Source organism: Sylvia atricapilla, chromosome 28, assembly GCF_009819655.1.
Source record: "Sylvia atricapilla isolate bSylAtr1 chromosome 28, bSylAtr1.pri, whole genome shotgun sequence".
Classification (NCBI taxonomy): Eukaryota; Metazoa; Chordata; class Aves; order Passeriformes; family Sylviidae; genus Sylvia; species Sylvia atricapilla.
The window spans coordinates 3,124,887-3,146,912 of record NC_089167.1 but is presented as its reverse complement, the minus strand read 5'-3'; the positions used below and the strand labels follow the sequence as shown (position 1 = coordinate 3,146,912).

Sequence of the window (22,026 nt, the reverse complement as noted above, 5' to 3'; positions counted from 1 at the left end):
GGCGGGGCCTGCGTGTACAGGTGTGCACAGGTACGTACAGGTGAGTGGACACGGGTGGACAGTGTGTATGCACAGGTGTGTACAGGTATGTACAGGTGAGTGGACACGGGTGGACAGTGTGTATGCACAGGTACGTACAGGTATGTACAGGTGAGTGGACACGGGTGTACGGTGTGTATGCACAGCTTTGTACAGGTATGAACAGGTGAGTGGACACGGGTGGACAGTGTGTGCGCACAGGTGTGTACAGGTACGTACAGGTGAGTGGACACGGGTGGACAGTGTGTATGCACAGGTGTGCACAGGTACGTACAGGTGAGTGGACACGGGTGGACAGTGTGTATGCACAAGTGTGTACAGGTACGTACAGGTGAGTGGACATGGGTGTACGGTGTGTACGCACAGGTGTGTACAGGTATGTACAGGTGAGTGGACACGGGTGTACAGTGTGTATGCACGGCTTTGTACAGGTATGAACAGCTGTACAGGTACATACAGGTGAGTGTACACAGGTGTACAGTGTGTACATGTGATGTGTGTAGGCACGGGTTTGTACAGGTATGCAGGTATGTACAGGTGAGTGTACGCACGTGTACAAGTGTGTATGCACAGGTGTGAACAGGTATGTAGTGGTAAGTGTACACAGGTGTACAGTGCGTACATGTGTGTATGCACGGGTTTTTACAAGTATGAACAGGTGTACAGGTACGTACAGGTGAGTGCACACAGGTGCGTACAGGTACATACAGGTGAGTATACACACGTGTACAGTGTGTATGCACAGGTGTGCACAGGTATGTAGTGGTAAGTAGAGACAGGTGTACAGTGAGTACATGTGATGTGTGTATGCACGGCTTTGTACAGGTATGAACAGCTGTACAGGTACATACAGGTGAGTGTACACACGTGTACAAGTGTGTATGCATGGGTTTGCACAGGTATGAACAGGTGAGTATAGGTGTGTACATATGCATACAGGTGTAGGTACAGATGAATACAGGTGTTCATACACATAGGTACAGATTAGTACAGGTGTGCACAGGTGTAGGTACAGATGAGTACAGGTGTGCATGGTTTGGTGCAGGGCCGTGTGCGGGCATTTCAAGCTGCACAGATGCCTCTGAGTGCAGACAGGTGCATGTCCAGGTGTGGGGGTACAGCCCATGGGGTACCAATGCGTGTGAGGCTGAGGGGCTTGACCTGTGCTGGAAACCCTCGGGTGAGCTGCCCCAGCCATACTTTGATCACAAATCCCACCAGCCCCCTAAAACTCCATGATCCAAATTTGCATTAATAGGGCTTTTAGACCAACTCCCACACACCCTACCTGTTTCACCCCTGTGAAGCCGCTCACAGACACTCAGAGACAGCCTTGGAATAAAGCCCTTATTGGTCAAACACGTGCTGCTGAATTCAAACCACACAACCACAGCACCACTCTTCGTTCTGCTCAGGGAGGGACTTGAGCAGCCCAGCATCAGCAGGGAGAAAAATCCATAAATAAATCCCCATTTACCAAAGCCTCCTCCCGAGGTACAGCCTCAGAGCCCACCGCCACTGGGGGAACTTTGATTTATTTTAAGCTATTGCAATTAACAAAATAATTGTGCTTTTTATCATGGTATAGGTGTTGAGACAGCAGAAAATGTAAATAATTAACATTTACTTGGTGAAATGCTTCATTTTGCCCTTTGTTTTCTCCTAAAATAAGGGGGGCTCAACTGAGCGCCCGAAGGCCTTACTGGGCCGCTCAAGTCTATGCTGTTTAACCCTTCCCTGATGAACTGGGAGCTCTTGCATCAAATAAACGGCCACTTATGCACAAAAGGACATTCCTGCGTTTATTAATTGGAATTTGCCTGTACAAGAAGGCAGGAGAGGCTGAGCGGTGCCTGGGGGAGCTGAGGGGACCAGCCCCGAGCACAGGCAGAGAGGGGACAAGGGGTGACACCGAAAGCCCGGACAGTTTGTGTCCCCTGTGAGGGCCCACCACCCTTGGCACGGGGCACTGACAGCTCCCAGCACAGGGTGTCCCCACCACCACACCAGCTCCACAGCCTTCTCCAACGTGCCACTGTCCTGTGAAGCTCCATTATCGTCCTCCTCAGCCGCATCTTCCTCCGAGAGCTCTTCCTCGCGGGCTTCAGACATCATCATCATCATCCCACTGGGGAGAGGAGAGGCAGGGCTGCAGCAGGGGAGGCCCCGACCCCGGACAGGGGACAAGCAGCAGAGCTGCCGGAGCATCCCCCCGGAGCATCCCCCGGCTCGATGACACTCACGGGTGACGCGCTGCCCGCTGAGATAGACCGGCCCCGACCCACACTGGAGCACGAAGGTGACGGGAGGGACAAGCTCCAGACCTCTGAGGCTGATCTGCAAAGAGCCGGAGCTCAGAGACCCCCCCAGATGACTCTGTCACCGCCGGGCAGAGGCTGTGAGAGGGCTGCTCTTACCATGGTGAGCAGGGAGCTCCGCAGCGCCGCGATGGGCACCGGCTGCTGCTGCCCGGAGGTGTTTCTGGAATCCACGGCCACCACGTGCAGCTCGTCCCCTCCGTCGGCGCCCAGGCAGATCTGCGGGGCCGAGCACAGAGGCCATGCACAGCCCCGCCGGGTGAGCTCCGCCATCGGCCCGCAGGGCTCGGAACTCACCGTCCTCAGCAGCACAAGGTGCTCCAAGAAGTCATCGTCCTCCTCCTCCTCCAGCACGCAGCTGCGGGCGCCCGTGCCCAGCTGGCAGCCTGGGGGGCACGGCAGGCTCTGTGCGCGCACAGGCTGCACCCCGCTAAAAGCAAAAAGGGCGCTCCCCCAGCCAAAGCCAGAAGGGAGCGTTTTCCACTCCGTGGGAGATGGGGAGTCACACCCAGCCCGGCTGCCCGCAGAGCTGAACCGCCGCCCCCCAGCCCATCCTGCGGCTCCCAGCTCCTACCCCACAGCGCGACCACGGGCCGGTCCTCGGACAGCGAGCGGGAGAGCTCGAACGAGCTGCTCATCCTCCAGAGCAAACCCAACACCCCAGACACCAGCAACCACAGGGCAACGAGCCGCTCCCTCCCACCGACTGCTGATAAAGGCAAGGGGGAGCCCGGGAGGTGCAGGTTGGGAATTCAGTGCAGCTGTGGGGGGTGGAGGTGGCCTCAAAGCACCCACTGCCCCCTCACACCCCCCACGGCACCTACAGCCCACCTGAGCACACCTCAGCTTGATCAGAGACGAGGCCACCAGCCCTGCCAGCCACACCACTGCGCCCTGGGACCCTGGTTCTCTGGGACCTCCGAGCCAGCCCACGCCACCCTCCCGTGCTGGAAAGTCACTCAGGGCTCCTGCAGCCTAACGAGCAGCTCCTGGGCTGGGCTCTATCCCTGAGGGCAGGATGAGCCCAGGGAGGACACTCGGGATCTGCTTGGGCTCAGGGTCAGCTGCCGGGATTGGAGATGAGCCCCCAGGCATCACTAGACCCGGGTCTGAGGCTCTGAACTGGGAGCACTCCTGAGCTGCATTTCTTCTCTTTATTCAGTGATTTCATCATTGCAGGGTGTTAAGAGCAAAACACCAAGGAACGATCCCAGCAGGGGAGACCCTGCAGAATGCCAAGTCTGATTCCTGTTCAGGAGCTGGAATTTCCCTGGCATCAGGAGGAGGCATTGGGCACATCTGACAGTTCTGCCTGCTCTCTTGGGGTGTGGGAGCATGGGGCAGGGTTTAGGGGGAGCACCATGGGGTGCCTAGAACCTGGCTTTTCCCTGCTAGCCACAGACCCAGGACGGGGGGTGAACCCCCCCAGACCTCAGGCAGCCACCTGGGAACAGCCCATGGAGCAGCACCCTCTGCTCGGGACAGATTTGGAGGCAGCGCAGAGATCCAGAGGTTTATTTCACACAGCAGGAGTGACACAAATCAGGACAAAAACTGTACAGTCACTGAACATATTGGCACCAGCTCGTGCCCAGAGGTGCTGTGTGGCAGAGCAGCGTGAGCAGTCTGCACACGTGTGAGATGAGGCTCCAGCTCCAGTCCCCGAGCAGCACGGACACGGACATCTGTCCCAAACGAGAGGGAGAAACTGCCAAGAGATCTGACAAGATCCGAATTCCCTGGTTTTGGAAGTCCTCCGTGCTCGGAGCTCCCCTCATGCCCCTGAGCTTTTCCTTTGCTGAAGGCATCACTGTAGCTCCTGGAATTGCACTCAGCCCTGGAATGCAGCAGCTGGGGCAGGGGTGGAAATCCTGGGAAGGGCTTGAGCCTGCAGGAGGCTCTTCTCTCCTTCTCAACAGATTGTCCAAAACTGGCCAAGCCTGAGAAGACAGGGTCCTTTGTCCTTCAAGAAAGCAGAGCTGGCAGTCTCCACATCCCACTGCCAGCCGTGCCAGGAGCACTCCAGATGGGAGTTTGTCCCCTGCCCACACATCCCTGAGGCTGTGCTGCCCCTTGGCGAGCAGCTCCAGAGCTTTTCCCCAGCTCCAGGTCTCCAGCGCCACTGGCACGAAGGAGCTGGCGCTGTCCCCAAACCACCAAGGGAGATCCTCCTCCTCTTCGGGTGGCTGCACGCACTGCAGGGTCCTGCCACCACCGTCACTCCTGGTGCCGCTTCTCCAGCCCCGGGCCTGCAAGAAGAGGGTGGGAGGTGACACAGTGCCACCCACCAAGCTCAGCTGGGGACAGGGACCCACAGCCACCCCCCCAGCAGGCACAGGAGGGACCCGGGAGCTCCGTGCACAAGATGTGGGGCTCCGGCGAGGCAGCAGCCCAGGGAGGGTTAAAGCTCTGGGTTAAAGGGAGGGTTAAAGCTGTGGCCGGGCTGACACCGGACTCACGTGCCCGAAGCCGGGCAGCAGCCCGGGGCTGGCGGCGGGCTCTGGTCCCCGGGGAAGGCGGCGGCCAAGGCGGCCAGAGGAGAGGCCGGAGGGATGATGACCCGGCCGGGGAAAACGCTCTGCTCCCAGCTCCCGGCTGCTCGCAGTCAGTCGGACAGAGCCGAGGGCGTCTCTCCGCCAGCAAACCTGAAATGGGGGAGCGCAGGGGGTGAGAGCCAAGCTCGTCCCACCACCCACCGCCCCCGTGTCCCCAGCACGGCCGAATCCTTCGCAGGGATTCACCTCCGGCACCTCTATCTGCACATCCCTGCTGCCTGCGTTGGGCAGGAAACCTCTCCTGCCCTCGGGCGTCAGCAGGGAAACACGGTTAAAATCCACAGCGACCAGAATAACTCCAGTTTTGTCATACTAGTAAAAAAACTCTCAGCGTGGAAAAAACCGCCCCCTGCAATTTGGAGGTGTAAATCCGTGTCAGGGTACAGACAGGGCAGAGCCACAGCATGGTGGGGGTCTCTGCCACCCCTGCCAGCCCCCACCAGCTCTGCCAGCCCCCCACCAGCCCTGCCAGCCCCCACCAGCCCTGCCAGCCCCTGCTCTGTGCCGCCTCCGGGAGCGCATTTCCCGTCGAGGGACGGAGCGGGATGAAATGAATTCCCTTCCCAGATTTACACCGCTGGAGGGCAAAGCAACCTGCAGAGCCCAGAGCGGCTGCGGCAGCCGCAGTGCCTCCCCTGCAAAGGGGGTCTCCGCGTTTCCCTTCTTTAGCAGCAGAAAGTGGGATCGGGAGGAGAAGGGGGAAATCCCAGGCTTCGCGACACATTCCTGCTCAGCTGGTTTGCCTCCCTGCTCACCACCCGTGTTTCCTTTACCCAGGAACAGCAGACCACGTCCTGGCGGGCTGGAGTCCGACTGGTTGGGACCCCAATTTTTCAGCCCAGTGAAGGGGCCAGAGCTTTAGGGGACCATCAGGGAACAGGGCAGTGGTGGCCAGCCCCACATCCCAGAGCCTCTCCCATGTCCCCCGGGGTGTGCCTGCTCCCCCAGCTCCGCTCTGCACTGTCAGAGCAGTCCCACCATTTGACAGCCCCACCAGTCCCACCCCCAAACCCCTCCCGAGCACATTCCTACAGGTACCTACTCATCCAGCTGTGAGCACAGCGCGGTCTGCGCGCCCTGCAGCCGGGACTCGCCCAGGGGCCGCTGCCGGTGGCCACTGCCCTGGGGCAGAGGAGTCTCCTCTGCTCTGCTGCCGCTGCCCCGAGCCTCGCCGTCCTCCCCGGGGCGCCCTGGGGCCGCCTTGCTGTCCTCTGCAGGACCCCCCCGAGGGCTGAAGGCACAGGGGCAGCGCTGCAGGTCCTGTGACACGGCGTGGAGCCGGCGGTCGGCGCGGCGGGGGCAGCACAGCAGCTTGCGGAAGGCGCTCCTGAAGTCGGGGCTGCGGCAGTAGATGATGGGGTTGAAGGCCGAGTTGACGTAGCCCAGCCAGTTGAGGAAGAGAAAGAGCTGGTCCGGCACCAGCGACCGCCAGAAGACCTTGATGATGTTGGCCACGAAGAAGGGCAGCCAGCAGAGAGTGAAGACGCCCATGATGATGCCCAGGGTTTTGAGCGCCTTGTGCTCCTTGATGGCCAGCAGCCTCGAGGGCCGCCTGCGCCGGCTGCTCCTGCCCGTGGGGCTGGGGGGCTCCTGCAGGAACCTCACCTTGTCCTTGCCGATGAGCTGCACGTGCCGCGTGGCCACGGCAAAAACCCGCACGTAGACGAAGATCATGACGAGCAGGGGCACGTAGAAAGAGATGGTGGAGGAGATGATGGCGTAGGTCATGTTGGTGACAAAGTCGCAGCAGCGCGGGTCGTCGTAGCAGCGCGCCGCCCGCTCGTCCGCCCCGTCCCGCCACCAGTGGTTCATGATGGGCAGGAAGGAGATGAAGGCGGAGATGGCCCAGACCAGACACACCACGGCCCGGGCCCGGCCCTTGGTCACCAGCGCCTCGTACTGCAGCGGGGAGGTGATGGCGAGGTAGCGATCCACGGCGATGGCGCACAGCGTCTCGATGCTGGCGGTGACACACAGCACGTCCAGCGACGTCCACAGCTCGCACACCGTCGTGCCGTAGGGCCAGTGGCCGCTCAGCAGGATGGTGGCCCCCGGCGGCACCACCAGCAAGCCCATGATGAGGTCGGCGCACGCCAGCGAAGTGATGAAGACGTTGGTCATGGTCTGCAGCCGCGGCGTCTTGGCGATGGCCGCGATCACCAGCAAATTCCCGGCCACGGTGACCAGGACGGTGAGGCTGATGGCGGTGCCCAGCACCCACTGGCGGCCCAGGCTGCCGGCCCCGCTGCAGTTCCCGGAGCCCCCCCAGGCGCTGCCGTTGCCCGCGGGCAGGGGGCTCATCTCGGCCGGGCTGGGGGCACCGGCCCCGCGCCCCGCCGTGCGCTCCCCGCCCGCTCCCGGCGCAGCCCTCGGGGCGGACCGGCGGGGCCGGGTCCCCTCCGCGCCGGAGGAGGAGCCTTTAAAGGCGCGGGGCGGCCCCGGGCAGCTCGCTCCGGAGGGTGAGGGGGGAAGGGGAACGGGTGGCGGAACCTCCTCCCCGCGGACGCTCTGCCCCGACCCGCCCCGCTCCCCCCCGGCATCACCGCCGGACTCCTCGGTCCCTGGCAGTGCCCTCCCGCCCTTCTCCGTGCTCTCCATCCCCTCCCTTGTGCCCTCCAGCCCCTCTCCGAGTCCGCAGTCGCACACATCTGTCGCTGTTCCCCACGCACCCTGCCATTCACACCATTCACACTATTCCTGTGTGCTCCGCTCCTTCTCCGGGACCCCCAGCCGCCTGTGCTGCCCCCACCGTGCCCCTCCCCACGTCCCCTCCCCGTGCGCCCCTTGCTGTGCTCAGACCGTCCCTGGTGGGGACAGGGACACCCCTGTTGTCCCCCTGCCCCGACATCAGCACAGGGTTGGCAAGGGGACAGCCCACTTCCAAAGATGACACCCAGGGCCACAGTCACCGTTTCACTTCCATGTTTGTAGCCTGAACCTCCTTCCCAGTGGATGAAGGAGATCTTTCTTGCTCCCCTTCCTGAACCTGGGTGGGTGCTGGTGTTTGGAGACCCCCACCCACGCTTCCTGCCCAACACTTGGCACTGGAAAACCGCCAAAACTCTGGGAGGCTCCACAGCCTCACCACCGTTCCCAGGGGCTCTGGGCAGACTCCAGAGTGGATCATCTTTCCCTATCAGTTATTTATACAAATACTGGAACTTCTAAGACAGACAGTCTCCAAATGTGGCAGTTTGAAGTTTCAGCCAAACGGGGGAATGTTGACAAAGACGGAAAAAATATGTGTAAAAATGATCTGGTTGGCATTTCTTCCCATTCATGAGCTACGAAAGCACCGCCCTGGTTTTACGAGCTTGATCTTTACAAGGCTGTTTTGGATTTTCAAAGCCCTCGGCCAAGGGCTTGATCTGATCTCACTCAGCTCCCAGCCCCAGTATTTGCTGCTGGCTGGGACCGAGCTGGGAGTTGCTGTTCCCAGGGCAGTTTGTGCTGGCCCCAGGATGGCCCAAGGCACAGACACAGCGTGTGCAGGGAGCCTGTGCTGTGCCCGGTGTGGGAGCACACCCAGCTCCAGAGGACACCAGCACACGGGACGGGATTTGTGTCTGAAAGCAAAGCCAGAGCACCCCGGAATGGCCCTGGATAATGAGGGGTAATGCTGGGCTCTGTGGAGCCACCAAAGGCCTGGCATGGGGCAGGATGCCCAGTTCTGCCCCCACCCAGCAGTGACCAGGGGCTGCTGGCTTCCCACCCCTCCCTACGCTTCCCATCCTCACCTCTGCTTCCCATCCTTGCATCCTCCTCCCATCTCTGCCTCCTGTCCCCTGGCAGCCCCAGCTGGGCCGTGTGCTGCTCCCAGACACCCAGGGGGCTGCCAGACTCATCCCTAGGGATTTTACAGCCTGTTTTCCTGCAGACAGTCCCTCGTGGCGTTTTCTGGCCTTCCTCACCCTCCTGGCCGTGCCCAGCAGGGAGCTCCTCCTGCATTCCAGCCATGGACAGACACACTGCCCACAGCAGGACAGACAGCCAGGAGCTCCTGAGGGGCCAAGCAGGAATCCAGCCCCATCCCCACGGCTTCTCTCTGGAGCTCAGAGCAGTGTCAGTCCCTGACAGGATCCCTGCCCCATTCCCAGGGATCACACAGGGCTGGGGAGAGGAAGGGAGGGTCCCAGGCCTCTCATCACCGCTGGGGAAGTAACGTGGCTTCGTATCTTTGTCCCAGTTTTACAGCTGGAAAAGCTGAAGCACAGAGGCTCAGCCCTCACCCCCATCCCTGCTGCTCCAGAGCCTTGATCCAAGTCCCCGCAGGGATGGAGACTGTCCAGCCTGGGGCTGTCACCAGGGGAAGTACCCTCTTCACTTTCCCATCTCTGCCACCAGCCAGGACCGCTGCCCTGGCTCTACCTGCGTGGCCACTGGCAGTGAGGGAGGCAAAGCCAGCCCTGGAAAAATTCCACAGGAGGCCAACGGGTCAAGTGTTGTTTAGAAAACTCTGGGGAAATATGTTTATGCCATGGATCAGAGCAGCTCCTTTGGCTGTTGCTACAGAATAAACAATGGGTATTTAAAAATACTCCTTTACACACAGAAAATCGGAACCAATGAGGGGAGATCCCCACTCGAGGAGACCTGGGATGCAGGGAGCAGACATCTCCTTGCTGGGCAGCACATGGAGTTCCCGGTGCCCACGGATGTGTTTGGAGAGAGGAAACAGATGCCTGAGCTGATCCCAGACACATCTGAGGGCACAAAGGCTCTGCTTGGTCACAGAGAGTGAGGGGTGAGAGCTCAAGTAGCAGCTATGGATAAAACAAAAGCTTTTTATAGCTGAGAACTCGCTCCCTGCCTGGCATGTGGCCGCATACTCGCCGGTACAGGACACGAGATAAACCCATCACACGGTGGAGTCACTGTGCTGTCACTGCTCGTGGCCACACCGACACTGGGGACACCAGCGTGCCCCTCTCCCCTCCGGTTCAGCTTCCTCAGCTTCCCATTGCAGCAGAGGGTCCAAAACCAGCCCCAGTGCAGCAGGTGATGGCACCAAACCTGCCCTCCCTCGGGGGTTTCACCTGTCCACGCCGAGGGAGGACACCTGGGGCCAGCAGAGGACGTGGGTGAGGACCATGAGATGCTCTTCCCTCTGCCTAAGAAGGAGATGCCCAAGGAGCGTCACTTTACCCCAAATTTCATCCCCAGGGCAGGAGCTCTGGGCTCGCTGGAGTGGGCACAGCGCCAGGTTGGGCTTTGGGAATGGGTCCTGCCCCGGCTCTGTGTCCACAGCAGTGACAAACTCTCTTGGACTTTCAGAATAATTTCCATATCAGATCCGCAAATCTTGCTTTGAAGTTGTTTGGGATTCTCTGTCATCACATTTCCTCGTCAGCATATAAACAGGCTGTGATGGAGCTTTAACCCCTGGGTACTGCCTGTCCCAGGAAGCCTGCAGGAAGCTCCACATAAACTCGGGTCTCCATATAACCCCTCCTCCCCCTGCCAAGGCGGGCACGGCTCTGGGAGCTGCAGCACAGCCAGCCAGACTTGGGCAGGAGGAGCAAAACCTCTGTGTCAGGATAATAAAAAAATAATAAAACTGTGCTGTTTCACTGACTGCCACACAAGCTGCTGGGTTTAGCGTGTGGGTTTCCCAAGGCTCAGGCAGGGGCTGTGCTGTGCGTCTGAGCTGGTTCACACCCTGTTGCATGTCCAGGAGCTCTCCTATCCCGGCACAGCTCCCCTATCACCCAGCGGGATGGATAATCCCTGTGCCACCGCAGCGCTGCCAGTCCGGCCCGGGGTGAGCCCTGCCTGCTGCGGAGGCTCCAGGCTCCCACGTCCCGAACACTCACATCCTGTTTTCCAGGAGAAGCTCCTGGGAGCTCCTGCCTCGCTGGTGATGAAAGAGGCAGCGCGGGCAGCCGGAGGTCGGAGCCGGCCCAGCCGGGGCTGAGGTCACCGTGCTCCCGTTTGCTGCCCGTTCCCACAGCGTTCTGCCCTGCGGACACACGGCTGAGGAAAGGAAGGAGCCGCGGTGCCCTTCAGGGGCCGGGCAGGGCTGGTGGGATCCTTCTCCTCGCCTGGAGCACCCCAGGGTGAACAGAGAGGGGCTGAGAGTGCGGGAAACCCGCAGTGGAGAATGCAGCTTATGGTCACTGGCATCGCTTCCGAGCACAGGAGATGGAGGCAGGGATCATGCCCTGCCCGGAGCAGGCAGCCCCAGAGCCGGCACCGCCACCCGTCAGGGCTGCAGCTCTTCCTGAGGCCACAGCAGCACCGGGGGAATGAGGGAAAGGGGCACCGAGATCCTGAAATCCAGCCAGTGACGAAGGCTGAACTAAGGCAACTCCAGGTCCTGCTCCTGCTCCCCTCCAGATCCCTGCGCAATTATGTTTTCTAATTAAAAAATAAATCGTTGTAAAGCTGTTTTATTTCCTATGTTGCTGAGAGGGAAGCCTGTGACAGCAGCAGCAGCAGGACAGTGCCTGCAGCACTTATTCCTATTTTCTGACATTTTTATCCAACCTTGCAGCTTTCATTTCTGACTGGTCCCGTCTCCCTCCAGCTGCAAGTACCCGGAGAAGAGACAGTCCTCATGCTGCCATCAGGACTGCAAAGGTTTTCAGATGTTCCCACAGCTCCTTTCCCATTGCTTCGGGTTTTCCTTCAGCTATTGCTAAAGCGAACTGGGGTGGGAGAAGGAGGGAGAAGTTTGCAAAAACACGGGTCCAGATTTCACAAAAAGTGTGGGAAGTGTCGAGAAAAAAAAACATCAACAACAGAAATAACCTCAGAGAGAGCTGAGCTTTCAGGCAGGGCTTTCCGAGGGAGAGAGAGGAGCACCCTGGCTGTGAGATTCCCAGCTCTGGCCCAAAGCAGGGTGAGAGGGAGAGGGTCCAGCTTTGGGGAAGCCAGTGCCAGCAGCCCCACGTGGAGCCGCCTGCCAGCCCGGCCACACCACGGGACACCGGCCACGCTGCCCCCGGCTGCCTCCCGTGCCCCTCCTCTGCCCCTCCGCCACAGCTCCCGGCTGTGCCCCCCGTGCCCAGCAGCGCCCATCCTGCTCCCCAGCCCGCAGGACCCCTCCCCGGGCTGACACCAGGCTGGGTTTGCTTCCAGCCCAATGTCCGCAGGGAGCAAAACCAACAGCAAGGAGGAGGAGAAGGAGGAAGAGGAGGAGGATGAGTGAGGCAAACACTCCCCCTCTGGCCCTGGCCATGGGTACCAAGGCGAATCGCACGCCGCAGAGGCTGTTTCAAGAGCAGAACCCGAAGATCACACCCCGGGGTTGCGTTTTGGGGGGCTGAGCACCCCCAGCAATGCCAGGAGCGCAATGTCAGGCTTTCCTGCCGAGGGCTGGGGCGGGCGGAGATGCCCTTCCCAAAGGCAGGATGGGCTTGTTTATGGGGCACCTTTTATCTGCACAAACAGCCCTTTGGGCGGGCGGCAGAGATGGGGCTTTGTCCGGGTCTGTCCTTATCGCCAGCCGCGATCGGAGGGGAATGTAAACACAGATGGATGGGTGGAAATGCCGCGGCACAGCGACATCCTCACTGCGGTGGGCTCCACCAGCGTCCCGTCCTCTCGGGGTTGCAGTGCGGTCCGCAGGGGTGTGGGGCAGAGGGGGCTGGGGACGAGCCTTTCCGCGCCGCAGCCACACAGACGGGAGGTGATGGATGGGGCGAGATGAAAGCTGCCAGCCCACCAGGCGGGAGTTTATCCTTCCCTCGGGTTATTTGCTTCCCGTCTCAGCAAACTTTCCTGTAATCACAGTCCGGGCGGGATTGGTGTCGGTGGGGCCGGGGATGGCAGGGCCGGGCAGGAGCTGCTCTCCCACCAGGGACAGGGGTGTTTCATGACTTATAAAAGCCATTTGCTTCCCCAGGACCTGCCAGGGGAGTGAGCCCTTCCCCAAAAGCCACCCCGGCTCAGCTTCCAGTGATTCAGACCAGGTCAGAAGCAAAGACAGCGCTGGTGGAGAGCCGGACACTTCGGAGAGGCACTTCTGCTCCCGATTTAGAAGGCAATAATGCGATAACTTTGCATCACATGAGGATGACGAAGGCCTTTCCAGCCCTGGGAGCTGCCCGTGGAATGGGCAGATAAAGTGCCCCGGAGAGGAACATGCTGTAATCGGAGGGTGCTGGTAGTGTGGCTGGGAGAACACCCAAAGCCTCTCCCCTGCCTGCAGGCAGCTCCCAGGCAGTTGGAGCTCTTGTCCAGGGGCAGAAGTGTCCCTGTCCCTGTCCCCTGAGCGCTGCCAGGAGCACCGAACTCCAGCAGGCACTGGGATGGTGACACCGTGGTGACACCCTGCTCTGCCCCAGCCAGGATGTGCCCTTAAACCCTGACCTTCCCCCAGTCCTTGACCCCAGAACGGTCCATTCTGCAGCAGCAGGAGGAGGAGGAAATGGCATTGGCCGCCTCTCTGGGTTGGGGGTCACTGCTGATGTCATTCCATGACGGAAATGTTATTTTCCTGCCCCAGCGCCCACTAATCGATTCAGCAGCTGGCACAGGGTGAGCGCTGCCTGCCTGGCACCACAGCCGGCCTGGGCTCCTGGGTGTCCCTGGGGGTCCCACGGCCTGCCTGGGGTCCCACAGGACCTTGGGGGGCAGAAACACCCCTGTCCATACCCCAAACCTGGCAGGACCCCACTGCCCTGGACACCGAAATGCAGCCCCGCAGGAAATGCTCCGAGACCCCCAGGGGACCCCCAGCACCCCCGGGCGGCTCCGCGGGGATGGGGCTGGCCCCGGAGCCGTGCGCGGCTGCCGAGCTCCATCTGTCGGAGCCGGGGCGATGGTTTGGGCAGGCCGGGGCTGGCTGTGCCCCACCACCGCCAGCACCAAAGAGCCAGCCCCAAGCCCCACGCAGGGACAGCACTGCCGCAGCCTCGGTGACCCCGCGGTGCTGAGAGGCAGGCGGAGCGCTGCCGAAATGCTGCTGGCATCTGCTGGCGTGTGTGCCGGAATGCAGGCCGGCTCCCGGCCGTCAGCAGATGTCAGCACCGCGCCGGTGTCCGCTGAGGGGCCGCAGAGCCCCGTGGCCACGGCTGGGGAGCAGGGAAGAAGGCATGAAGGGCTTTTTCTAGAGGCTCCTCGTGGGCAGGGTGGTCCCAAGGATGCTCGGAGGGGCTTCATCCCTGGATCCCCAGCATCCCACTGCCCAGCCCAGGGATCCCGACTGTGCGCCCCTCCCGCAGCGCTTCGGCTTCTCTTTAAATCTTTTCTTTAATGAAGTATTAAGACAAACCCTATTTTCCCACAGCCCCACCCGAGCATCCGCGGGGACTCGGCGTGAGGGGCGCCGGAGCCGTGTGTGGCCCCCGCTCCTCCCGCGTTTGTCCCCGGCCCCTCGGGGGAGGCCGCGCCATTTGGGATGGGGCTCTGCCGCCCAGCCGGGCAGACATCTGTCCCCGCAGCTCCCGGGGGGACCACCCGCACCTCGCAGGGCGGCCACCCCGCCTGGCCGGGGCAGGGCACCGAGGGCGCGGCGCTGCCAATACCCCCGAGGGCTCCGAGGGGTCCCCGCGTGGGGAAGGGGACAGGGAAGCGCGACCCCAAAATCGGGGGGTACAGGCCGGGCGTGCCTCGGGGGTCAATGGGGGGACACGGGGGAGATAAAGAAAGAAGGGGGAAAAAAAGAGAGACCCCTCGGGGCCCCGCCCAGACCACGCCCATTTAACAATAAGCCCCGCCCCACCCGGGCTAAACCCCGCCCCTCGCACGAGGCTCGCGCTATTAGCATAACCCCGCCCCTCCGGGTAAACCACGCCCACACCCAGTGTTAGCTCCGCCTCCTCACGGTCGCGGCCGCTCCAGGCCCCGCCCCCGTCACGGAAGGGGCGTGGCCCGCGCCGGAAGCGGCGGCGGCGGCAGCGCCGGTCCTGCTCCCGGTCCCGGTCCCGGTCCCGTCATGTCGGGCCGCTGCTGCCAGGGGCAGACGCCCAGTCGCGACATCCCGGGGCCCGGCAAGTGCCTCGCCCTGCCCGACGGGGCCCCGCTGCCGCCCGGCGACTACAGCACCACGCCGGGGGGCACCGTGTTCGGGACCACGCCGGGCGGTGAGCGCCGGGCCGGGCGGGACGGGCCCGCCCTGAGGGGGAGCGGGGAGGTCTCACCGGCGGGAGGGAGGCCTGGAGGGCTCGGCTTGAGCAGGGGGCTGCAGGGGACGGGGAGAGCTGCCCTTCTGTCCCGGGAGGAGCACGGGGAGCCCCCGGCTGGTGCCGGGGCTCGGCGGAGGGGCCCGGAGCGCCTGCCCCGGTGTCCGTGCTGGGACACACGGCGGCGCCTCGGGAGCCTCGCAGGGAGCAGCCTCGGCCTCCCCATGGTTACTGATTAATTCTCATCTCTAATATTTGCTGTTTTCTCTGGCGGTCAGCAAACCCTGGGGCTTTTTTTCTTTATTTCTAATCCCAAATTCTCCAAATTGTGGAGGCACGGTGCTCTGCTGTTACAAACACACCCTGGGCTTGTTCCCTCTTTGTCTGCTGCCAGGTCCTGGGCAGCCTCAGAGCTGCCAGGAGAGGAATCTGTAGACATTGGATCGTCAATTAAGAGTAATAAACTGATTATGATAGGGGTTCCGTCACCAGAGAGGTTTTATGACCCCATCTCCTCCTTGGGTGTTCGCTTTTGGCAGTTCGGCCCCGAGAGTTGTGGCCGCAGTTCCAGGTGACGGCCCCTGGCACAGGGTCGGTGTGAGGAATTCCTCTGCTCCTCCCGAGCCGGGGCTTGGCAGGATTTTATCCCCACCCCTTGTAGAATTTCCCCCCGATGGAGATCACGGCATCCCTGTGCGGATGGGTGTGAGCAGCAGGACAGGTGAAGCCAAAAGAACAAACCGTGGGAAGGGATGGAGCGTTTGTTGGTGGCTCGGATCTACCGCAGCATTTCCAGGGGTTAAAATTCGGAGAGAAGGGGAAGTGACAGTGCTGACTCACCGGGGTTGGTGTGTACAGCAGAGCTGAGGTTTGGGCTTGTTTTGACCCTGTGTTCCCTCCTCTGGGCTCAGCAGATCGCTGGGGGCTCCAGCAGCACCTGCAGCAGCCGTGTCGAGGTGTGGGACACTCCCACAGCCATAAGTAACGCGGCAGAAATGAGCAATTAGCGGGCGCGCACTAATGAGCCCAACGGGGCTGGCAGCCCTTTGTCCCGGGGAGTTCCTGAGTGTGTGGAGCGGGAGGAGAAGCCGGGTGTGTCCTTCTGTCCCGGCCCGCCCGGGGACACCGAGTTACAGAGACACCGAGCCCGGGGACACCCGAGTGCAGGGGACACCGAGTGCAGGGGACACCGAGTGCAGGGGAGCCGCTGGGGCTGTCGTGGCTCTGGGTGTGACCAGGAGCCTGTTAGTGACAGCCCAAGCTGTGTCCTGCCCGGGCCGTGCTGCTCCTGCTGTCCCCTGGCTTTCCAGAGCTCTGGGCATGAGGAACGTGGAAGCTCCGTGCTTCCAGTTCTGGGACATTGCTGCAGTTCCAGGAATCCCTGTTTTCGTCCTCCTCCACACGCTTCCCAGGAATTTAACACTCCTCTCCCACCCAGCTGACTGTTGGGTTGGGTCCTCCTCCCAAAACAACTCAAGTTCAGAATAATCAGTGAGAAGTTTTTCAGTGTTTTGAGAACTCCCTGGCAGAACTTCTTTAGAACACAACACCCGGACACGCTGGTTTATGGATTTATTTTACATTTCTAATGTTCAGACCAAAGGGAGTTGGTTGTTCCAGGACAGATGGTGACAGGAGCTGTTTGCCCACACGTGTTTACTTTAGTTAACACTTTTGGGGAGGGCACAAGGACAAGTCCCTTTCCCTCTGGCTGGAACGGGAGCAGAGCAGGACATACCTGATCCAGAGGCATGTGCAGCCTCCTCTTGGGAAGCAAACGCTTTTCCAGCACTTGTTGGGTTAAGGCTGTGGGCTGTTTGGAGGGATCCCTTTTCTGTCTGTGGTTTTTGAGCTTTTTCCATGAAATTCCTTTATAGGGAACAGGGTGTTCAGAGATGTTCCTAGAAATCCATGCCTGGAGGCTCCGTGTGGTAGGCTGGAGCTGGGTGGTTCCTGGTTAACCCTTAGAGCATTAACCAACTGTGTAAACCTTGAGCAAGGTGTGTGTAAGTGCTGCTGTGCCAAGGGAGGTGTCCATGCAGGAATTCCCGCTGGGAATCAGAGGGACACAGCTCTGTCCTCTCCTGCCCCTGCTGTGTGTCCACCTGCAGCTTTCAGCCTCACTTCTGGTCACGAGTGGAACTTAAATTCCGTTCTCTGACCATGTTGCTGTCCCCCTCCAGGTACCAGGATTATTTATGACCGCAAGTTCCTGATGGAATGCCGCAATTCTCCGGTGGCCAAAACGCCCCCCTCGCACCTTCCCGACATTCCGGGCGTCACCAGCCCCAGCGTGGAGGAGCTGAAGCTTGAAAACCACCACGTCCAAAACTGTGAGGAGAAAGTGAGCGCGGGTGAGTGCAGGCAGCAAAGCCCCCAGAGGTGCACTGCTGGTTCCTAGAAATTCCAGAGCTGGAGTGGAGCCAGGAGATTCCCAGGAGCTGGGGTCAATTCTCCAGTAACTTCTTGGAAAGTCAGAGTGGGCTCAGTGTCACGAGGTAACGAGGTTCTCGCAGTTGTTTGATCCTGCTGTTGGCCCCGGCAACGTGACTTTTGCAGTTATTAGGTGTAATTTGATATAATTCCCGTTAATTCAGCATTTGGGAAGCTGCTGTTGGGTTAGGAGCCCTGTGGAGTGCAGAGGGGCAGCTGCTGCTGCCTCTCCCTGAGCTGGGCCGTGCTGCAGCTGCTTGGAGTTTCAAGTTACGATTCAGAGCAGGATTTACTTGGGTTTTTAATATCAGCCTGAGTTGTAAATTCCTGCTGCCTGTTTCTGACCCTGTTTTGTGACAGGGACACTTCACTGAGGCCCTGCTGCAGCAACACGAGCTGATGTTGCCCTTGAAGAATTGTTTTTAAAAGTTATTTGAGGTTATTTCTTGAAGCGACCTGAACCTAGCAAGTGCAAGTATTTATCTCCTCTCTAAAAATAAAGATCTGAAGGCTCTTTGTTGTGTGCTCCCTCCAAGTAAAATCTTTCCAGAGTCAGGATTGCCTCATGCCTGAGCCACTGTTGTGAGCTGAAGTGGCTCATTGGGCTCCCTGGCAGCCTGAAATGCAGGCTGGGTGTTGGCTTGTGGCTGTCCCAGAGAATCCCTGTGCTCAGGAGCAGCTCCTGGCTGGTTGCTGTCAGGCTGTGGGCACAGCCCTTGGGATAACGAGTGGGTTTGTACCCGTGATTGTCCTCAGCCTGGTTCTTTACATTCCTTGTTACAAGGAAATCCAAGGGTAAGAATGAATTATTTAAAGGACATTTTCTCTACCTCTGCTCTGGTATGCCTGAGGGAGATCCTCCAGCCCTGACACCTTTACCAGATGATTTTCACACCAACCCTGATGCCTGAATGCAGATTTTAAGCCCAAACTACCCCATTTCTGAAGCACAGCTGCCAGCCACTCCTTCACCAAACCCCTTGGTGTTTAATGTGGAACTCTGAGGACTCAGCTGTGGTTTTGTCCCTCCCAGCAGGTGAGGAAGAGCAGTTTGACATGGACATCTAACACATCTGCCCGGAGAGTGCTGATCCAGTGAAGCACCAGGACTTGTCTTGAGGATTCCCACCAGCCAGGCTTACAGCAGCCATGCCTTGAGTGCCTTCCTGCTCCTGGGAAAGGCAGATTCCCTCAGGAGAGCAGAGCGTGTCCTGTTCCAGGGGCCGGGCCTCGGGATGCTGGAGGAGACACTCTCCCCCTTGGTTTCGGTTCCAGTTTTATGCTTTTTGTTAATCATTTTAATACTGTAACAGTTACAGAAATGCAATATAAGGGAGAAATAAAAATCATGTGGAGTCTCCTGGCGTGGAGATGAATGCAATAAATGTGGCTTCTGTCCCTTATTCCAGCAGGAAACCACCGACCTGAGGTGTTAAAATGGTGTCCCCTGAGCTGCTGGGGCTGGGCCAAACATCCCTGGTCCCTGGGGGAAGTTTTGGTTTGCCAGATCTGCTGCTAGAAGAGTGACAAAAACTGTCCCCTGGGTGCTTCCAGAAGGCTCTGGCACAAGTTGTGTTCTTTTGCCTGCCTGGCAAAGGCCAGGCTCAGGCAGCAAGTGGAAATATTTGGGATCAGTTCAGCTGGAGGCATCTGGAGGGTTCCTGACTGTGCTGCTTTCTGCCCTGACAGGGAGGAAGAAGCCTCCAGCTTCACCACTGCAATTCTTTCCTTCTGGCATGTGCTTGCCTGGGTTTGTGATCCATGGTGAAATTTCTGTGCTGCTTTACCCTTGCTTCTCTTTTTCATCGTGTGGTGGGCAAGGAAGGAGAAGAGCTTTGGGGAAGAGGGTTTCACAGGGAGGATAAAAAACTCTATCTGGGTTTGAGATGGAAATTTTCATCAGAGAAAGTTAATTTTACTGTGGGAAGGTTCAGATTGGGTCCTCAAAGCAAATATCTTCATTTTTTAACCTCAGTGAGGTTTGATAAATGTGGTCTGGACAGTCCTTAAGACATTGCTGTGTTACTGCTGGGGGGTGGAGGCACCTCAAAGGAGGAGAATCCGTGTGGGGCACAGCCTGAACTTCAGACTTCCCAAACCACAAGAAGTGTCTGTGCAAATCAGGTTTGGTAGATAGCCTTTAAATATCTGCTAATGAAGCTCAGTGGTGACATTATGATATGCAAACCCTCAATAATGAATAACAGAACAAAGCAATTGCTGCAGATAAACCTGCATTTCTCTAAGATAAGAATTAAGGGTTTCTCTGAAACCTTAATGGGAACAAATCCAAATTTATTGCCCTCAGGTGTGACTTTATCAGTCTCAGCTGCACCAGTTAGGTTCTGAGGATGGTTTAGAGAGGAGTTGCTGCAGCTGGGACTGACATTTTTCTGTGCTAAGTTGGTGGGTTTGGTTTAAAATAGCACTGCTGGACTTTGGTGCAGCTGCAGTTTTTGGTTTAGGAAAACTTCCCCTGTTGATGGTAATTCCCCCAAAGTTCCCCTACCTCGGGGAGGACCAGAATAGCCGTGGCAGGCTGGGCAGGGTCTGCAGGGACTGAATCCCCGTGTTTGTGCTGGGGTTTGTTCTCCTGCTCTGTCCTAACCAAAACGTTGGGAATTACTGCTCCAGCGTGGGTTTACCATGGAAAGGTTGGACTGATGGAAGCCTTGGTGAGCAGGTTTCCTGGACAGGGACCTCAGCAGGATTGGGGGTCACCCTCGCCTGACCTGTGTGTCTGGGCAGTGTCACCCAGGATTTGTGTGGGGACATGGTGCTGGTGGCCCTGTGTGACCCTGAGATCCCCCTGGAGGTGCCATCCCGAGCTGAGGGCCTCACATCCAGGGAATTTGGGGGAGAAAGGAGCTGATTTCAACCTCAACCCACCACAGCTGCTGCAGGAGCCTTGTGGTGTTGGGCTTTTGGTGTCGGTACAAAAGTGGCTGCCTGCTTTTGGGGGGTGTCAGGTATTGCAGGTAATGCTCCTAAATGCCATTCCCTCCCACCTGTAGGAGAGGTAACACGTGCTGGAGGTGTTAAGTGCTTGGTCATCGGTATCTGCCGCTTATGCAGATCTGGGGGAGCATCAAAGCACCAGGTGCCTCCTACACTGATAATCCAGAGGGAAGGAGGAAACCCTGTGAAACACCTGGCCAGGTGTGACCAGGGGTCCTGCTGGGTTCTCAGTGCAGGGCCCTGAGGCCATGGGCACATCAGGGCCTTGTGGGGGGGCAGAGAGAACCGTGACCACAGCGGTGGATGTGGTGAGGTGACACTCATGGACATCTGCTCTGCTGCAATTTGTCCCAAGCCCATTCCTTAAACCTTTTCACCCGTGCTGTGGGACCAAGTGGTCTCAGCATCCCACTGCTCTGGTCCTTCACCCTTCCCTCCCTCACACCCCCAGCTGCTGCATCTTTCACCCAGACAATTTTAGATCCATCCCTTGCATGCATTCGTGTTTGCAGCTCTCCAAGCTTGCCTGAGCCTTGCAAGGAGCAGCTCAGCATTCCAGGGCACATCTCTGCTTCCCCAGGGTCTGCTCCTCACCCAACACTTGCACTCCCAGGCCGAGGAGCCGCCTTTTGCACGGGCTGAGCCCGGTTGTGCTCAGTGGGAGGGAGAGAGGCAGTCGTGGGTGGCTGAGGCACAGCTGGGATGCTCCGGGGAGGTCCAGGGACAAGTTGGCTTTGTCCTTGCATTTCCCATCCCAGCCCCTTTTTGTCTCAGCACAGCCGGTGTCCCTGTGTCCTGCCCCACATCTCTGTGTCCTACTCCGTGTCCCCGTGTCCCTCTCGGTGTCCCAGTCACAGGACAAACACCACCTGCCCGACCCAGCTCTTGCTTTAACGCACCATTTGTACAAATATCACCCTTGGCCTGTGATAAGACCCCTCGGGTCTGTTTGTTCTCGCTTTTCCCTTTTTAGGTGTCCGAAGTAATCCGTGCCTGCGGTCCCCCTGGCCAAGGCAGCCCTTCCCAGAGCAGGAACCTGCCAGCTCCGCCAGCCCTGAGATGCTGACGGGTCTCGGGCAGGACTGGGGCTGTCCCCTCACTTTATTGTCCCTGTGTCCCCCAGCCGATACAGATCGGGGCAGGAGCAGAGCCAGAGCTCTCCGTGCTCACTTCAGGTCCCTCCTCACAGCCCGAGCCTGGCAGAGCGCAGCTCATCAGCAGCTCCTTGCTTAAACCCGACTTTATTGTCACTGTGCCACACTTTGATGTTTTCCTTACAGCCCTGGAATCTCAGCCTTTATTTTTCCACTCTGCTCTTCCCAGGGAGCGGCTGCTGCCTCCCCCTGCCCCGCCAGGACTTTGGAGCCCGCCGCTGGATTGCAGGCAGTGACAGAGGGGCAGAGATGGCAGAGATACGGGGGCACAGGGGCCGGGGGTGGGCGCTGGGGGAGTGAATCCTCCCGCTTCGGAACCCTTTGTGAGCAGGGCTAGCAAAACAGCGGAGGATGAAGCAAAATAATGTAATTTTACGTCACTCGGAGCACAGATGTGCAGGTTGTCGCTTTGCCTCCCGCCGGGGGTCAGCCCCGAGCCCCCGGCCCACCTTTGACAGCTCCTGCAAATGACCCTCTAATGACGGGATGGTCGCAGTGTGAA

The 22,026-nt window shown here is 59.3% G+C and overlaps 3 protein-coding genes and 1 long non-coding RNA gene across 6 annotated transcripts; 1 reads left to right on the top strand and 3 right to left on the bottom strand.

Annotated features, from left to right (window-relative positions):
* Positions 1 to 2,111: 2,111 nt before the first annotated feature.
* Positions 2,112 to 3,225, bottom strand: LOC136372574 (nucleoplasmin-like). Its single transcript, XM_066337235.1, has 5 exons — positions 2,932 to 3,225; positions 2,655 to 2,743; positions 2,457 to 2,576; positions 2,283 to 2,376; positions 2,112 to 2,167 (listed from the first exon to the last, which is right to left on the bottom strand). Exons 1-5 carry the CDS (start codon positions 2,993 to 2,995, stop codon positions 2,160 to 2,162), a joined length of 375 nt encoding a protein of 124 aa, XP_066193332.1. The 5' UTR covers positions 2,996 to 3,225; the 3' UTR covers positions 2,112 to 2,159.
* A 1,545-nt stretch (positions 3,226 to 4,770) lies between these two features.
* ADRB3 (adrenoceptor beta 3) lies at positions 4,771 to 7,299 on the bottom strand. Of its 2 annotated transcripts, none has more exons than XM_066337194.1 (2): positions 5,951 to 7,299; positions 4,771 to 5,002 (listed from the first exon to the last, which is right to left on the bottom strand). In XM_066337194.1, exon 1 carries the CDS (start codon positions 7,211 to 7,213, stop codon positions 5,951 to 5,953), a length of 1,263 nt encoding a protein of 420 aa, XP_066193291.1. In that variant the 5' UTR covers positions 7,214 to 7,299; the 3' UTR covers positions 4,771 to 5,002. The 2 variants fall into 2 exon arrangements, with proteins under 2 accessions (XP_066193291.1, XP_066193290.1); XM_066337193.1 differs by having other exon boundaries at positions 5,955 to 7,299.
* Positions 7,300 to 11,284: 3,985 nt separating this feature from the next.
* Positions 11,285 to 12,951, bottom strand: LOC136372565 (uncharacterized). The gene is made up of 2 exons (XR_010745509.1): positions 12,823 to 12,951; positions 11,285 to 11,559 (listed from the first exon to the last, which is right to left on the bottom strand). It is a non-coding gene; the product is annotated as an uncharacterized lncRNA (long non-coding RNA).
* A 1,761-nt stretch (positions 12,952 to 14,712) lies between these two features.
* On the top strand, positions 14,713 to 18,797 carry EIF4EBP1 (eukaryotic translation initiation factor 4E binding protein 1). 2 transcript variants are annotated; one of them, XM_066337035.1, is made up of 3 exons: positions 14,713 to 14,940; positions 17,163 to 17,333; positions 18,446 to 18,797. In XM_066337035.1, exons 1-3 carry the CDS (start codon positions 14,793 to 14,795, stop codon positions 18,478 to 18,480), a joined length of 354 nt encoding a protein of 117 aa, XP_066193132.1. In that variant the 5' UTR covers positions 14,713 to 14,792; the 3' UTR covers positions 18,481 to 18,797. The 2 variants fall into 2 exon arrangements, with proteins under 2 accessions (XP_066193132.1, XP_066193133.1); XM_066337036.1 differs by having other exon boundaries at positions 14,714 to 14,940; positions 18,449 to 18,797.
* Positions 18,798 to 22,026: the final 3,229 nt, after the last annotated feature.

What these genes read in the sequence shown, in the direction of transcription:
- LOC136372574 (XM_066337235.1), bottom strand. Translation starts at nt 2,995, where the DNA reads ATGAGCAGCTCGTTCGAGCTCTCCCGCTCGCTGTCCGAGGACCGGCCC. An exon ending in GCCCGTGGTCGCGCTGTGGG is followed by an intron (nt 2,744 to 2,931) that starts GTAGGAGCTGGG and finishes CGTGCCCCCCAG; the next exon opens with GCTGCCAGCTGGGCACGGGC. An exon ending in GGAGCTCCCTGCTCACCATG is followed by an intron (nt 2,377 to 2,456) that starts GTAAGAGCAGCC and finishes GGCTCTTTGCAG; the next exon opens with ATCAGCCTCAGAGGTCTGGA.
- ADRB3 (XM_066337193.1), bottom strand. Translation starts at nt 7,213, where the DNA reads ATGAGCCCCCTGCCCGCGGGCAACGGCAGCGCCTGGGGGGGCTCCGGG. An exon ending in CTGTGCTCACAGCTGGATGA is followed by an intron (nt 5,003 to 5,954) that starts GTAGGTACCTGT and finishes CCCCCATTTCAG; the next exon opens with GTTTGCTGGCGGAGAGACGC.
- EIF4EBP1 (XM_066337035.1), top strand. Translation starts at nt 14,793, where the DNA reads ATGTCGGGCCGCTGCTGCCAGGGGCAGACGCCCAGTCGCGACATCCCG. An exon ending in GTTCGGGACCACGCCGGGCG is followed by an intron (nt 14,941 to 17,162) that starts GTGAGCGCCGGG and finishes GTCCCCCTCCAG; the next exon opens with GTACCAGGATTATTTATGAC. An exon ending in TGAGGAGAAAGTGAGCGCGG is followed by an intron (nt 17,334 to 18,445) that starts GTGAGTGCAGGC and finishes TGTCCCTCCCAG; the next exon opens with CAGGTGAGGAAGAGCAGTTT.